The 15,177-nt window shown below is 41.7% G+C and overlaps 3 protein-coding genes across 7 annotated transcripts; 1 reads left to right on the top strand and 2 right to left on the bottom strand.

The window, feature by feature from the left end:
- Nucleotides 1-156: 156 nt before the first annotated feature.
- On the bottom strand, nt 157-4,642 carry LOC147239698 (ras-related protein Rab-5C-like). 5 transcript variants are annotated; one of them, XM_086195479.1, is made up of 8 exons: nt 4,495-4,573; nt 4,029-4,140; nt 3,773-3,914; nt 3,122-3,411; nt 2,831-2,982; nt 2,066-2,188; nt 1,881-1,974; nt 157-1,638 (listed from the first exon to the last, which is right to left on the bottom strand). In XM_086195479.1, the coding sequence occupies exons 4-8, from the start codon at nt 3,261-3,263 to the stop codon at nt 1,511-1,513; spliced, it is 639 nt and encodes a 212-aa protein (XP_086051605.1). In that variant the 5' UTR covers nt 3,264-3,411; nt 3,773-3,914; nt 4,029-4,140; nt 4,495-4,573; the 3' UTR covers nt 157-1,510. The 5 variants fall into 5 exon arrangements, with proteins under 5 accessions (XP_086051605.1, XP_086051604.1, XP_086051606.1 ...); XM_086195478.1 differs by lacking the exon at nt 4,029-4,140 and having other exon boundaries at nt 4,495-4,642; XM_086195480.1 differs by lacking the exon at nt 4,029-4,140 and having other exon boundaries at nt 3,122-3,289; nt 4,495-4,642.
- Nucleotides 4,643-5,489: 847 nt separating this feature from the next.
- LOC147239697 (7-methylguanosine phosphate-specific 5'-nucleotidase-like) lies at nt 5,490-9,381 on the top strand (the record flags this gene model as incomplete). Its single annotated transcript, XM_086196371.1, has 11 exons — nt 5,490-5,525; nt 6,056-6,130; nt 6,476-6,574; nt 6,672-6,741; nt 6,837-6,883; nt 7,043-7,128; nt 7,210-7,299; nt 7,630-7,792; nt 7,907-8,107; nt 8,195-8,310; nt 8,607-9,381. Coding segments are annotated over 11 exons (1,032 nt in total), but the record flags the coding sequence as incomplete, so codon positions are not given.
- On the bottom strand, nt 9,124-14,376 carry fkbp10b (FKBP prolyl isomerase 10b). The gene is given in 11 exon segments (XM_086195630.1): nt 9,124-9,741; nt 10,711-10,874; nt 11,102-11,244; nt 11,358-11,421; nt 11,424-11,546; nt 11,652-11,797; nt 11,884-12,073; nt 12,167-12,312; nt 12,520-12,709; nt 13,154-13,301; nt 13,912-14,376. Coding segments are annotated over 11 exon segments (1,704 nt in total). The 5' UTR covers nt 14,107-14,376; the 3' UTR covers nt 9,124-9,546.
- Between the last annotated feature and the right edge of the window lie 801 nt (nt 14,377-15,177).

The raw sequence follows: 15,177 nt of genomic DNA, 5'->3' as shown, positions 1-15,177 counted from the left end.
GACCAGTTTGTTTAGCCCAAGAACCAATAACACCTCAAACATCCATTGAATGAAACCAAGAGGCTGTCGCTGTACGATTAATCATTAATTAAAAGTGTAATTCAATAATACTGCATCACACACGGTGGACAGGCAACAACAAGCTCAGAAAACACGTAATCTTACACTGTTTTTAATTACATTTCAGATTTACATGTTAGTTTCACATTTCTCTCTCTCTCTTTTTTTTTTTTTAAAAAAAAAGGCAATGACTGTGGTGTTACAGGCATCAGTGCGAACAACTGCGTTTGTTGCACAGTTCCTACACCCGCTCGAGTTGTGTAGCCTGATGAACAATGACCTGCTTTCATAAGAAAAAGCTTGAGACCTTTTCCAAGGGGTTCACGGAGCTCACAGACCGTTCACGCTCACGAAAAGGGGACGTTTGGTGCGTTGTTTTGAGTCTACTTCTACACAAATTTTACCGATCACGAGAGAAGAGAGCGACGCTGGAAGAGAGTTGGTGACGGTGTTAATTACTAGGTTACCGTACTGATTTGACCACTCAAGGCCTCCTGAGAAATCCCAGGAATTCTGAGCAATGGGAATATTTGTACATATTTCTGATTAGAATATCAGCAAAACAAAACAAAACAAAAAATTGATCATTTTGTTCTCAATACTCTCTTCCACTCTCATTCTCTGTCTCACTCTTACTCTCTCTCTCTCACCGTTAGGACATCTGTATCTTTCACACAGATGATAAGTATATACAATGTATAGCTACAGTATGAGAATCGATACCGTGTGTGTGTACACATGCGTATACATACATACATACGTGTATACAAACACACACACACACACATATATATATATATGTATATATACTGTATATTCTATACACAGACACACACATATATATATGTATGTACACTGTATATGCTATATACACATACACACACATATATATACACACACACATATATATGTATGTATATATACTATATATGCTATACATACACACACACATATGTATGTATATATACTATATATGCTATATACACACACATACACACATATATATGTATGTATATATACTATATATGCTATACACACACACATATATATGTATGTATATATACTATATATGCTATATACACACACACATACACACCGACAAAGAGGGAAATGGGGAAATTCTCAGATTCACCCTTCAAAACGAATCATTTAAAACAGAATTAAATCAACTGACAAAGATGTCGAAGATGAGCAGGGAGGTAGACAGATACATTGGGCGAAGTCAGAAGAGGAGAGGAGGGAGAGGGTCCTTGGTAATTCCCTGTAGCTTATGATTTGTTTAAAAAATATTCCTTTAATCCAGGAGGATCCATATAATCTCATCTTTAATCTCAGTTTAAGCGAAGGATGGGCGAGTGGCTCTGCCCTTCCCTGCCCCTTTAGCTACGTCCTGTCCTTAAAACAAAGTTCAAGGCTCATTCACTGGGTTCATTTTGCTTCTATACTTGCTCTATATCTTGCCGGCACAGCACTGGCTGCTGCCCCTCTGCTGGGGGGGGTTTTGGAGATCCACACCGGTCCTGGTCTGCCGTCCTTGTCCGGCTGCACCCTGAGGATCGTTCTTCGGTAGCTTCTTTGCTAAAGACACAGACACCCGGTTGTCAATGTTGAAGAGTGACAGAGCTAAATATAGCATAGAAGATTCTCACAGAAGTAAGAACTAAAGTCACAGGTTGTTGTGACTGTTAAAAAGGATCCAAAAAGCAACTGTTGGCCTCTTTAGAGCCTGCAAGTATATAATATTGATTTTTATTCCAGTAACCTATTCCATTAAGGGTCAGAAACATCTGGAGCTTCTTCGGGAATGACATCACACTCACCAATAGCCATGAAAATCTCATGGACATTCATGGCGGTTTTGGCTGAGGTCTCCATGAAGAGTAGATTGTTCTCATCTGCGTATACTTGCGCCTCCTGGGTGCATTGTATAGATGTTGATGATGATGTTAAGAATTAACCCAAGAGTTCAAGTTCTGTACAGTTTCATACTAATTTGACTTCATACCTGGTGCTCCACCGCTCGGTTGGTCGCGATGTCCGCCTTGTTGCCAGCCAAAGCGATAACTATGTTGGGATTGGCTTGCCTCTGCAACTCCTTCACCCAGGTTTTTGCTCGTGTAAAAGTGTCCTAAGGAAAAAAAAAAAAGAAAGAGTTGGATGAAAATGGCCACCTTAACTTGCTGGGTCAGCTTCATGTGTTGTGCGAGTGTCTTCACATCAAGTCTGATCAGCCTCACAGTCCTGATTGCCTTTTAATATCAACACAGGTTTCTAGTAACACTGAATCTCAGAGACAAAATGACAAAAAATTAAGACTACATACACTAAAATGACATTTACGCAACATGTCTGCAACGCAACTGTACACTACTGGGCAATAATGTATTTGTAGTTCTCAAATAGTATTAACGTGACATTCTATTGTGAATTTTCTACAGTATCCAGAAGCCAGATACACAATTTGGCCGCATAAATCAGTGCTGAAAGAAATAAAAAAAAGTGAAAAAGACATCTCACGAAATGAAATGCTTGAAAAAGTTGGATGACAATGAGAGTTATACTTCTCATCACCCACGCAGGCCTGATTTGATAAACATAAACAACAATTTTCCTTATCTGACAAGATTTCCCAGAACATAGCAAATATTGTGATGTATATCGAAATCCAAAAAAGAACACTGTGATTGTTTTTTTCTTCCCTCCACATCAACCAGCCTGACCTTGAACATTAATAATTCATCAAAATGTTACCAAGCAGGGAAAAACTCACTGCGTTGGTGATATCATAAACCACTATGGCGGCCTGAGCTCCTCTGTAGTACATCGGAGCCAGGCTGTGGTAGCGCTCTTGACCTGCTGTGTCCCAGATCTCAAACTTCACGGTGGTTTCGTCCAGACAGATGGACTGGGTCAGGAAGGCAGCTGAGAAAGAGAAATCCACATCAGTGCTTAATCGTCAGACTGACAGTTTTCACGGACAAACCAACCTTTACTGACACCTACAGGAGAAAACACAGCATCTATGCAAAGCAGATTTGACCTCAAGAGTTCTGTACCTTACCTCCAATTGTACTTTCTTGGAATTCATGGAATTGGCCTTTGACAAAGCGAAGCACCAAGCTGGACTTTCCCACCGCAGACTCCCCCAGCAGGACCAGTTTGAACTGGCAGATTTTGTTTGTCGTTGCGGCCTCATTAGGCATGGTTGCTCCTCCACTGCGTCCAGTCACTGATGGGGAAGAAAACTGTGACGGGTGAAGAAGCAGCTACAGGATAGTGAAGCGGGGATGGACGGCAATGTTCAGGCACTGGTGGTGAGGCAAGATTCAAACTTGCGATGTCAAGAACCAGCTTGGGCAGCAGAGAGGGAGTGATACGATCAAAGAAAAAACAGGAAATAAAGAGAAAATAAGAAGACCTGATTATGTGCTATAAGAAAAACAAAAATCACAAATATTACACACTTTTTAATTTTAATACCAGTTAATCTGTTATTAATACTTCACTGTTGGCTGCACAATTGAAAAAAATTAACTCATTGGGACAAGGACACCAAGACAGAAATCAAATTTAAAGAAGTAGCAGTTCACACAAACAGTGGGTCCTGTTTGAAACTGACACAACACAGAAAGAAAAACTATGACGTAAGACGTTACCTAAATCAGAACGATGCCTACTGCACCTGCAGTACAGACTAAATTTGAAGGTTTACCTGAGATTAAAGTTAGTTGAAATTTCTTGAACGATGGTCCTGTACCAGGTCTAAATTCTGTGCACAAACGGTGTCAAATCTACAAGCTGTGACGTGAAAGCCCCCTCATGACATCGCAGGTTCCTGATGTCTGCACACAGGGCTGGAGAAAAGGGGCCACGGGTTGTCATCCCATTAATTTGACAGCATGTCAGCGGCTAAGCAATTGCAGCACAGCAATATGGTGAAATTATTTTTGAAAGAATGCAATAATTACTTGTTAATGCACCAAAGCACACTGATAAGTTGACCGTCTCTCCAAAGTTCTCCTCACTTGCCAATAAGTAGGTTTCAAAAAGTAGAACTGAACTTGAGACATCAGGCCCTCGCTAAACAAGGGTAGCAAAGACACTTAGGCTAACGTTACATGGACTGACAGCCATACACTTCATGCATAAACGTTACCTTCGCCAGGTTTGAACTGTGATCATTTTTGGAGTAAAGGACACATTCTGACAAGCAAAGTCTAAATATCTGTATCATAAATAGAGATTTAACAGTAACACCTGAACCAAAAAGCTGCGATCACTAAACCGGCTTAACAGGTTGTTCTTTCTCAACTTTGACTGTACAAGAAGACAAAAACAGCACTTTTGGTTAGCTACGAGGCTAAAGCTGTTGGTTAGCAATGCTACCACCAACTAACCTGAACAATTATGAGGAAAAGTAAAAGGCCAACGTACCGACAACGAAATATACGTGTCCACCTTATGAGCAACGGCACTGTTGCTCCTCGTTAGCAGCAGTTTTTTCCTTTTCTTGTAAAATACATTCAGACTGAGAGCACTTCCGCTTTGTGTAACCAAAACACTTCCTGAATTCCTCCGTGATGTGACGCAATGTCACAGCCAATGAAATGGCTCCTCAAAAGAACCCAATAAATGAATAAAAAAAAATTTTTTTTTAGTAGAATATGAAGGTCTATATCAAAGAAAGAATTTCATGTTAGGTAGATGTGTTGAGCTGAGAATTTTCCTTTCTTTCTGTCTTTCTTTCTTTCTTCCTCCCAGATTGATAGCAGACTTGAAAAATAATCCAGAAAATATACAAAATAATCAAAAAATTATCAACCCAATCTGATGTGGAAAATCCCAAAATTAATGTATGAAAATATGAATCTTAAATATGAGCGATGTATCGTTTTTGAGTTTCAGTTTCTTTAAAAATACTTAACCACTGCCATGTAGGCTGCTAAAAAGCGACATAACTCTTTTAAATTTCCCGAAATATATTCAGAGTTTCATAATTAAGCAAACGTGAATTTAAAAAAAAAAAAAAAAACAGCAGCGGAAAAACCCATCACTTTATTTTCTTTCATGAACGCACATTGGAAGGAAATGTAACAGAAAAGTCACAGTGTGTAATTCTCAAACCAAACTGGACAACGACACCACTTTTAGTCTGTGTGATAAATAAGGGCTTAAAATAATACAACTAAAATATTAGTGGGACATTGAGTGCGTGTAGTCAATTGAGTGGGAACAAATATGCAGCGGAACCACTTACAAACAGGAAAGTGGGGGAATCCTGAACGCGTCACACCCATAGAGCTTAGACAGTTCCAATCAGCTGTAGGTAGTAAACAACAAAATAATCGAACTAATCATGTTATAAATGAACACGGTTATTCATTTGACAAAATATACTTTCAATGTTTGCACCATAACGACGGTTGGCACACCGTAAACACACGTCTGTGCTCCGTTTGAAAATGGTAAGTTATTATTTATTTATGCTAGCTTGATTTCAGTGTTTTGTAAATCCAGCTGCTTATCTACTGTTAATTTACTCCTTGTTTTATTTTTAAAAAAAATCATAATAATCAGACAGTAACCAGCTGTCAATGTGAAGTACAAAACGAAGAAGTGCCCTGAAAGCTTTCATGAGCTGGTAGTTGTCAACTAGTTTGACCAGTTTGAGTAATAGTTGCTACTAGTTCCTATATGGTTCTTTCTTTTTTGATTCTGTTCTGTGTAAACATTAAGCGTAAGATGTAAATAGTGGCATGTCGTTATAACCTGAACTCTAAGACTCTGACACCTCCTGTTGCACCAGCTTGGCCTTGTGGGTCTGCAACCGTGTGACCTGTAACACCAGTACTACAAACATGGCTGTTCATCCTTCAACCACCTACACAAAAACTGGTGTACTAGCCAATTGGTAACTTAATCCAGCAAGACCAGCTAAGGTTTGAAGCTGGTTTTAGCTCGATTTACCTGCAGGTTGTGCTTTCTTTACATACAGGTATACCACATCCCCTGGATTTACACTCAAGTGCGAAGTATCCTGGCGGTCTGGCAGCATCTGAGCAGGACCGAGGTGAGGAAAGAGGGACACACCATTTCAGGAACTTCCTGTAGCATTGAAAAAAATTTTTTTTTTTAAATTATCACAGGCTTGAAAGCGGCGGGGGGGGGGGGGCTGTTACTGACAATTTGTAGGATTAAGCAGAGTCGAAAACAGGCATCATGTTTTCTGTTAAAAAAAAAGTTTAATTAAAAATATGAACCAAAAGTGTATATCTCACAAGCATTATTGTACTTCTTAACCCTTATTTGCTTCAATAAGAGAACATCATATATTCTTACGTGAAGTTTACAGTCACCACTTTCCTTTCCGTGAGGCTAGTGATTAACAAATCATTATTATTATTTTTAAATTCAGATTTCAGAGCTGGCCAAGAGTTCTGTGCTGATGAGGGAGCGAGGCAAGGTGAAGGAGACGATCCAGGCCATGCAGAGAGCAGGTGTCGGCCGCCTGCATGTGAGTGTGTGAATATATTCTACTAAAATGAAGTGGATTTCATCTGCCATGATTGTTTGCTGAGTGTTATCAGTTCTAAATGCTCTTAATTCCTCAGGTGATCTCTGACTTTGACATGACACTGACCAGGTTCGCTTACAATGGCAAGAGGGTACCCACCACCCACAGTAAGAACACAAGTCCACATAACCTCCACGCATCTGCGGTGTTGCCAAGTAGTGACTCAGTCTGTGTCCAGCATTGTTTTGTTTTTCTTCTCCAGACATCCTGGACAACCGGTTGCTGGTGGATGAGGAATGTGCTAGATCGGTAAATGAAGTACCGTCATTAAGTCATTAAAAAGCATCTGTTAAAAACAAGAAGTTATTATATTGGACAGTATTTAACACAAACTCCTTCTTGTTTCTTGTCAGACTCCTTAAATTTCTGCTTCCATCCATGATTTCTTGATATTTTTGTCCGTTTTAGATGAGAGAGCTGTTAAACACCTACTATCCCATAGAAATCGATGCTAGTCTGACAACTGAAGAGAAGCTTCCTCTCATGGTGGAGTGGTAAGAAACAGATGAAAGAGTGATCGAGCAAACTCACTTCTTCAGGATGTTGAAATTTTGAGTTTGTGCTGCCCTCTTCAGGTGGACAAAGGTACACCAGCTGCTGATTCAGCAGGGGATCAGGAAGGATATGCTGGCTCAGGCTGTCAAGGAATCTGGCTCCATGCTGAGGTAGATACACATACACACACCAAGGTCCTGGGTGCACAGAGGAAACATGTTCAGTGAATGATTACATGACACAAATTCCCTAATCAGTTGTCATCAAGAAGAACAAAGATGATAGAAATCACAAATTTGTGTTGAAATGTGCGCATAACACATCACAGGAAGTGTCTGGCTTCAGTTTTCAAGTGTCGTATTTTTCTATCGTCTTTCCAAAAAGTCTATTTTGTTTTTATTTTCTGAGTTATTTACACAGTTTGCGAATCATTGTGACAGCATTCGTCTAAATCGTCCTCCCGCTCAATGACACGTGTCTAATGGCGTCCATATCCGCAGGGACGGCCACAAAGTGTTTTTCGACTGTCTGGCTGAGCACCAGATCCCTCTACTGATCTTCTCAGCTGGTGTGGGAGACGTCCTAGAGGAACTGATCCGACAAAACCGCGTCTTCCATCCTAATGTCCATATCATCTCCAACTACATGGATTTTGACCTCAATGTGAGTTACACGAACAGCTTTCTTGTAGTAAAATGTCCTTTAGTTTGTAGCATTTCTGTAGATTTTAAGGATCCACTTGGTTACCTAGTAACCGTGCACTGTCTTGTTTAAAAGGGGGTCCTGCGGGCCTTCCGAGGACAACTGATTCACACCTTCAACAAGCGGGAGGGCGCTCTGACACATGCAGCTCACCTCAAAGAGCTACAGGGTCGATCAAACGTGCTGCTGCTGGGAGATTCTTTAGGAGACCTGACCATGGCCGACGGTGTTTCCGAGCCCCAGAACATCCTCACCATCGGCTTCCTCAATGACCAGGTGAGCACACACACACACACACACACACACACACGTTAATCTCTTGAATCAATCATAGTCATGCGATCTGCATGTGGTTTCCATCAGGTGGAAGAGAGGAAAGAGTCGTACATCAACTCCTTCGACATCGTACTGGTGAAGGACGAGACGATGGACATCCCGAATGCCATCCTCAGATTCATTACCTCGTCAAGAGATGATAAGTAGGATGAACAGGCAGGAACCCACACTCAGTGACTTTTGGGACAGAACACATGCAGATGAATTTAACGCTACACTTGGTTTACAAAGTTGACGATCAAATCATCCTCCAGAACCTTCAAACTTGCCCCAAGGTATAACCTGTTCCCTCAATTAAATTAATTCATATCCAAAAGACTTCACTTCTTCAAAAATACGAAATAATTAAATTAAGGGAACAAGTTCTATCTTGCACTCTCAAAAACATACGGATTTTTCTCTCTAAGCCTACAAATGATTCTCATGTTTCTCTCTCCAGGACTCCGTGTACCTCAGTAGCATCTTTTGGCTTTGAATACCAGAAGTAAACACCAGCTGCCCTCCATCTGACAACATAGAAGGAACGCAAACGTCAGAAAATAACACTTCACATTGAATTTTATGATAATTTTATATATGATGGGCTGGTTGTCAAATAAATTTTAGTTTGGGTACATGCATGAGAAAATGACACATTTTGTAAATGTACTTTATTTTACAATATCCTACCTTTTGTATATCCTGCCTATTCATGACAGTCAGTGGATACCTGGAGGGTGCAGCTAACTTGATGCTATCAGGCTCCAAGCTATTGTATTAGTTATTAATGGGGTTATTCAAGGTTGACGCCAGCGGTCTGCTTCTATCCGTCAGTACTAATATTTTTACTTGTTGCACTTTACTTGGAAGTGTTGTTGCTCTTCTGAGTTAAAATGTGAAAATTTTTTACGAGCACCTCTGCGTGCTACTAATGACAAATGTAGCTGTTAAAACATTTCTAGTAGGAGATGTGATACGAGTTCGTACCCATAGCAAATGTCTTCTTACCGTATTGTTACGTATACAGGTGCACAACACTTGGGAGGTCTCCGTTATACGACCACCGTCTTTCTCAGTGACTGTATCACATTAATAATCTTTCAACGTATTGGTAGAAGTTAAGCAATGACTGAAGCCACTTTTCTTAAAAATATTTTAATTCTGTGACTTTCAGGGACAAATGAAGGTGCTTGTTTGTTTTTGTTCTGAAACACAACTATCAAACAATCAATTAAAACACAGAACTACACAAAAAGGTTCCTCTGCTCTACTTTCTGGTCATCTCAGAGTGTCCAAATGAATTAAGAGATAATATTAAACCGTGACTCTGTCCGGGAGAAGTCTCTCCTGTGTTTAGATGGGTTTGTCCCTGAGAGGGAGGGTGAAGACGAGCGTCTTCATCACAACTCCTCGTGCCTCGCCTCTTCCCGCTCCTTGTCCTCCTCTGCCTTCAGTTTGAGTTCATCCGGCGTGATGACTCCGTCGTTATTTCGGTCCTGGTTCTGGAACATGTCGCCGATAACCTCCTCCACCGTGACTCCGGGCTTTATTCGGCCTTTTCCTTCTGCCACCTGCTGCTTGATGAACTCGCCGAACTAGAGGAGATCAGAGACGAGCATCAATAACCGCTCAGGTGGATGAACAGAAAAAAAACCACGTACTACTGAGGTAAGACAAGTGAGAACAGCCCACCAGGACAACATGGGATGATCCACGTTACACAACTTTTTATTCATCTGATGCATTACACTGCATTTCAGAGATGCAATAAGAAACTTGAGATGATGCAAGTGTACTAAAGCTCTATTCTCTGTTGATAAAAAATGTAAATATTGAGTGTATTTTATGAGTTAAAAAGTTACATTTTCATGTATTTATATCTGTTAAATTACTCTGATGTCAACATGCGCCCTATTTTCTCATCAGTGGCGGCTGGTGAAAAATATTCTGGGTGGTGCTGTGCGATAATGGCTCAGTAACCATTCCAACGCCATGTAGCACAAACTACAGGACATTAGCGATCTGTGAAATTGCAATGATTTCATTTCAAAACTCAAGCTTTGAACCTGAACTTGAAAAATAGGAACTGACTGATTTTTAGTGACGTCTATTGGAAAGGCTCACACCTGCGTCCCCTTACGGCAGAGGTGTACATCTTGAACAATACACACTATTGCGCATTTTAAGAAACATTCACACTTAATACAACTAATTATTGTAAAGTACTAGTCTTTTTTATTTGGAAAAAATAAGATTGAAACACTTGCCATCAGGGATGACGGCACCCTAGCGCCCTCTATTGGTCAACGGCCACTGTTCCCTCATAGTTTTGGGGTTCAAATCAAACCAAATCAATGGGAACAAAGAGTGAACGCTCTGACTCACAGCTACTTGTCAGTGTTGGTTTATTATTCTTGGTGTCCGCCAACATTATAAAGTCCATGCTTTTTTAAAATTAGCTGAACTTGAAACAGCAGCACCCCTGCCCGTCCGTCTGCTCTCTGCGTACGGAAAACCAAAAACTTGTCCGAAATGATATGAGAGGTAGCAGCACTGGGACGCACCTCTTCCTTGGGCACCACTTCATTCTTGTCCAGGTCCATTGCTTTATAAAGATCTGAGGGAGTCTCCTCCAACCACACAAACAGGTAGCCGGGTGGTACCCCCTTCTCGAAGCTCACCATCTCGATCTCAAACACCAACACAGCGCTGCCCGGTACGCCGGTAGCTGGCACGTAGCGAGATAGATACTTTTTCAGTTCAAACATGAACATTTATTTTTTCAATAAAAAAAAAAAAAAGTAAAGTCTAAATTCAGGAGAGGATTTTAAGTAGCTGCATGATATTTCAGTCAACCATTCATTAAATATCAGCTTTCTTTCTATTTTGTAAAAAAAAAAGAAAAGTTAGCATCAAATAGTTTATGTGTCATAAGCAAAGAGGCCAAACACTCACCTCCTCTCTCTCCGTGACCCAGGTGCGGCGGTACGGTGACCACCCTCCTCTCCCCCACACACATGCCCTGTAAACCCTCGTCCAGCCCGTCGATCACTTTATCTGATCCCAGCACGGCATCCTGATGGTTCTCGTAGTCGTGCCTAAGGACAAGGTTGTTTTTAAAAACAAAACAAACAAACAAAAAAACCCAAAGAAAAACAAAAAAAAAAGATCAAAAAGTTACTGTTCTTAAAAATGTTTCCTGCTTACTCACGAGGAAAAGAGATGAGTGCCGTCCACCAGGCTGCAGTTGTAGTGGTAGTGGACGAGGTCGTTGGGTCCGTGGTCTCATTACACACCTCGGGTTTGCGGATGACGTGGATGTTGACCGTGTCATTGGGGTTGTGGAAGTCGATGACGTGAATGTCAAAGACTAGAACGGCCGAGGGGGGAATGACGTTACCTGTATAAAACCCCCCAAATGAGTTTGTCGTCGCCGGGAAACATGACCCAGACCTATGCAGTAATGCCTCTTTAGTTTCTGATGCTGCGGTAAAACTGATCTCACCTGCTCCTCCCTCTCCATACGCCAGGTGTGGAGGGATAACGACCCTCCTCAGCTCCCCCATGCAGATCCCCAGCAGGGCCTGATCCATGCCTGCTATCACGTAACCCATCCCGATGTAGGTGTTGTACGTGCTGTTCCTCTGGTAGCTGCAAGCAATAAAAGACAAGCACATGATCTCAAAAATGTCCCAAAATAGGAGTGTTGAGGCATTTAGAGCATGACCTGAGCTCACCTGGAGTCAAAGGAAACTCCATTCAGGAAGGTACCATTGTAATGATAGCGGATGTAGTCCCCAGGGACAGTTTTACGAGTGCAGGACTCAGGCACCACCTGGGACTCAATCGTGACATTGTCTTTGGGGTTGTGAATGTCCTCCAAAAGCACGTCAAACACTAGAGTCGCCTGGGGGGGGATCATGGTTCCTGGTGGACCAGAAAGAGAAGATTTGATGAAAACCAGCATGTTAAGGAGCTTTTATCATCTCTCCTCGTATCCTCCGGGGCAATTATCCCTACCTGATCCTTTCTCTCCGTAGGCTTTGAAGGGTGGGATGACTATATTTCTGATTTCTCCCACACACATTCCCAGCAGGCCCTCATCCAGGCCCTGTATCTGCCAACCCTCGCCCACCAAGGCATCGTGGGTCTGCTTCTTGATGTAGCTACGTAGGGCTCATACAAGCGCAAAGTCAAACACACAACTTCACAAAGAAAATACACCTGGATGACAAAGTACAAACACAAAAGAACTGTTATTCGTACACAGATCTGGAAGCAACAACCTCATCACTGGCTGTGATTCAATCATCTACATACTGTCATTTTCTCTTTGGACGAGAAACCTCTCCGTGTTTACCGCCTGAATTCACCTGGAGTCGAAGACGGTGCCGTCGAGGAGGGTGCCGTTGTAATGGTAGCGCACAAAGTCCGAGCGCATCACGGATCGTTTGCAGTCCTTCGGAGTGGTTATGGTTTTAGTGACGACCAGATCAGCCTTGTTCCACAGATCCAACAGATGGATGTCAAACACCAGGGTGGTGTCTGGAGGAACCACATCACCTGTAAAAACGATTTAGAACACTCAACGCCATAACAGTACCCTTCCTGTCCACAATAGCTCAGATCCAGTAGCAAACGTTCTGGAAAACAAAAACCAGCTCATTACAAGGTTTCAGTCACACCAGGCTCTGCATCTTGGGAGCTGACACACTGGGGAACATCTTCATATGACCTACAGAGAACTATGTGGGAACGTCATCAAATGAAAATGTGGCATCCAGGTGACACAGCAGGAGCTGCCTCAAAGTTCTCACATTATCTTAGAGGTTTAGGTTCTAGTGGTGCATCTATGGTGTAAAGTAACTACAATAATCAGTCAGAGAGACAGACACCCTGAGGCTTTCATCTGCCAAGTCGGTGATCCGTCACTAAGAAACCTGCAGCGTGGATGGAAGGAACACAGGCCTTCTACTACGAGAGCAGCGCACGACCTGTTTGATTTACCTGCTCCGGTGCTTCCATAGGCCAGGTGAGGCGGGATGGTGATTGTCCTGCGCTCATTGACACACATGCCCTGCAGACCTTTGTCAATCCCGGCGATGAGGCGACCCTCCCCTATCAGACCCACTTTGGCGTCCCCTCGTTGATGACTGTGCAGGAAACCAGAAGGTTAAAAGATCCACTCCACGCGTTTATTTAAGCAGAAAAACAATACTCTGTTGTCTACAGTCACATGTCAAAACCCCTCAAAATTCTACTTTGTCTTGTATGAAGATATTACAATAATTCAATGCTGGACTGGAATGATCAGGTTGAAAAATATTTGTGATGTCAAAAATCCTGCACAGGACCCGCCTCCACCAGTCAGACTTTCAATGAACTTAGGAGAAAATAGAGACTTTCACCAATGAATTAAAAAAAACAAACTCTAGAGTGAACCTCTGCGCATCCATCATCATACACGCCGTGAAGCGCCAACATTCCATTTCAGGAAAAGAATACAAGCTTTGATTTCTGTATTTATTTTAAACTGGAAGGAGACTTTAAGCAGCAAGGGGGGGGGGGGGGGGGGGGGGGTTAAGATACCAGAGTAGGCTTGACCACTTAGGACTGAAGCTGCAGCACACGCATGCACATTTTGACTGTTTTAAAGTTTAAAGACGTGATCGGATTAAATGGCCCTCTGCGGTACAATCAGATCCAAACTTTTTACAGACCTGTGACGTTTAAAGAAACAGCCACCAAGCGGATGTACTTACCATCGAATCAAACGTTTTCCCGTCGACAAAAGTGGCGTTATAATGATAGCGGACATAATCTCCGTCTTTCACTTCTCTTGTACAAACTTTGGGGATGGAGTATCTGTCCACGACAACATCTCCTACCCCTCGACTAGGGTTGCCCTCCACGGAACACCACATATCGAGTAGAAGAAGAATAAAACAGCAGACAAACATTTTTTTTACACAATAAGACCAAATAAATTAATTTAAATCGAACCACGGCACTGATAGCAATTAAATTTGAATCTAAAAAGAAAAATGGAAGCCTATAGTGCGGTGTGTGCGCTCTTTACGCAGCGGTGGGCTGCGGATGTGGAGCGGAGCGGCGAGGTCTGCAAGGCTGTAAACGTGGACAATCTACGGGCTGCTGCAGACTTTTTACCAGAGGGCAGGAATGTCGAAGTTGGGAGTGGGAAGCGCCTCTGTCAAGGCAGCTACGATTCGGGAGAAGAAAAAAACCCACTTCCGAGTAAAAAAAGTAAAGGTAAATCACAATGATCACAATGGCGAGTGAGCGTCGGCAGAAAATAACAAAATAAACGTTAATTCAACTGACGATTTGAGTGTGCGAACAGTTTCTAACTAAAATACAGTGACGGAAAGGTCTGAGATTTCCTTCCTGTAAAAAAAACAACATACAATATTAATAAACATAGATATTTTTCATTTGGAGAGTTTCTATTTTTATTTTATTTTGAAAAGCAACTATTGTTCGGTTTGTCTCGGCGAAGCCTTCAACATCTGCAAAACCCTCCAAGTGATCCGCCTCGAGGATCAGCTCCCCAGAGCCGTAAAGTGACCTTAGAGCCTAAAAACTCTTTTTCATCAATGCCGTGAAGTTTAGCGTCCACATCCCGCGAAAAGGTGCCAGGATTCTCCAAAAGTGGAACAACACGGCTTCAAATTTATCTCGTGAAAAGTCATTTAAAATAAAACATCCAAAAAAAAAAATTTAAATCTAGAGACTGGACATGACAAAATACATCGAATTCTAAATTCACATAGGTTGCAAAAAAACATAAAAATGGGACATGAATTTAAAAAATAAAAACCTTCTGTATTTAGATTTGTAATGTATGTATTCATAACCCTGATATATTTATTTGACTTGTAGTAAAACTGAACTGAGCATTATATCAACAAATTCGCTCTCAAGTCAGTTACTTTGATTGCATATCAAAAAAGAGAAAGCCATCAAAACACTCTAGAGAACAGGCACGTGTAAAAAGACTCGCCAGACAGAAC

The sequence above is a fragment of the Aulostomus chinensis genome, chromosome 23 (assembly GCF_037954235.1).
Source record: "Aulostomus chinensis isolate RoL2024-O1b breed Wild chromosome 23, RoL_Achi_v1.0, whole genome shotgun sequence".
In the NCBI taxonomy this organism is placed as follows: domain Eukaryota; kingdom Metazoa; phylum Chordata; class Actinopteri; order Syngnathiformes; family Aulostomidae; genus Aulostomus; species Aulostomus chinensis.
This window is presented reverse-complemented; position numbering and strand designations above follow the sequence as displayed.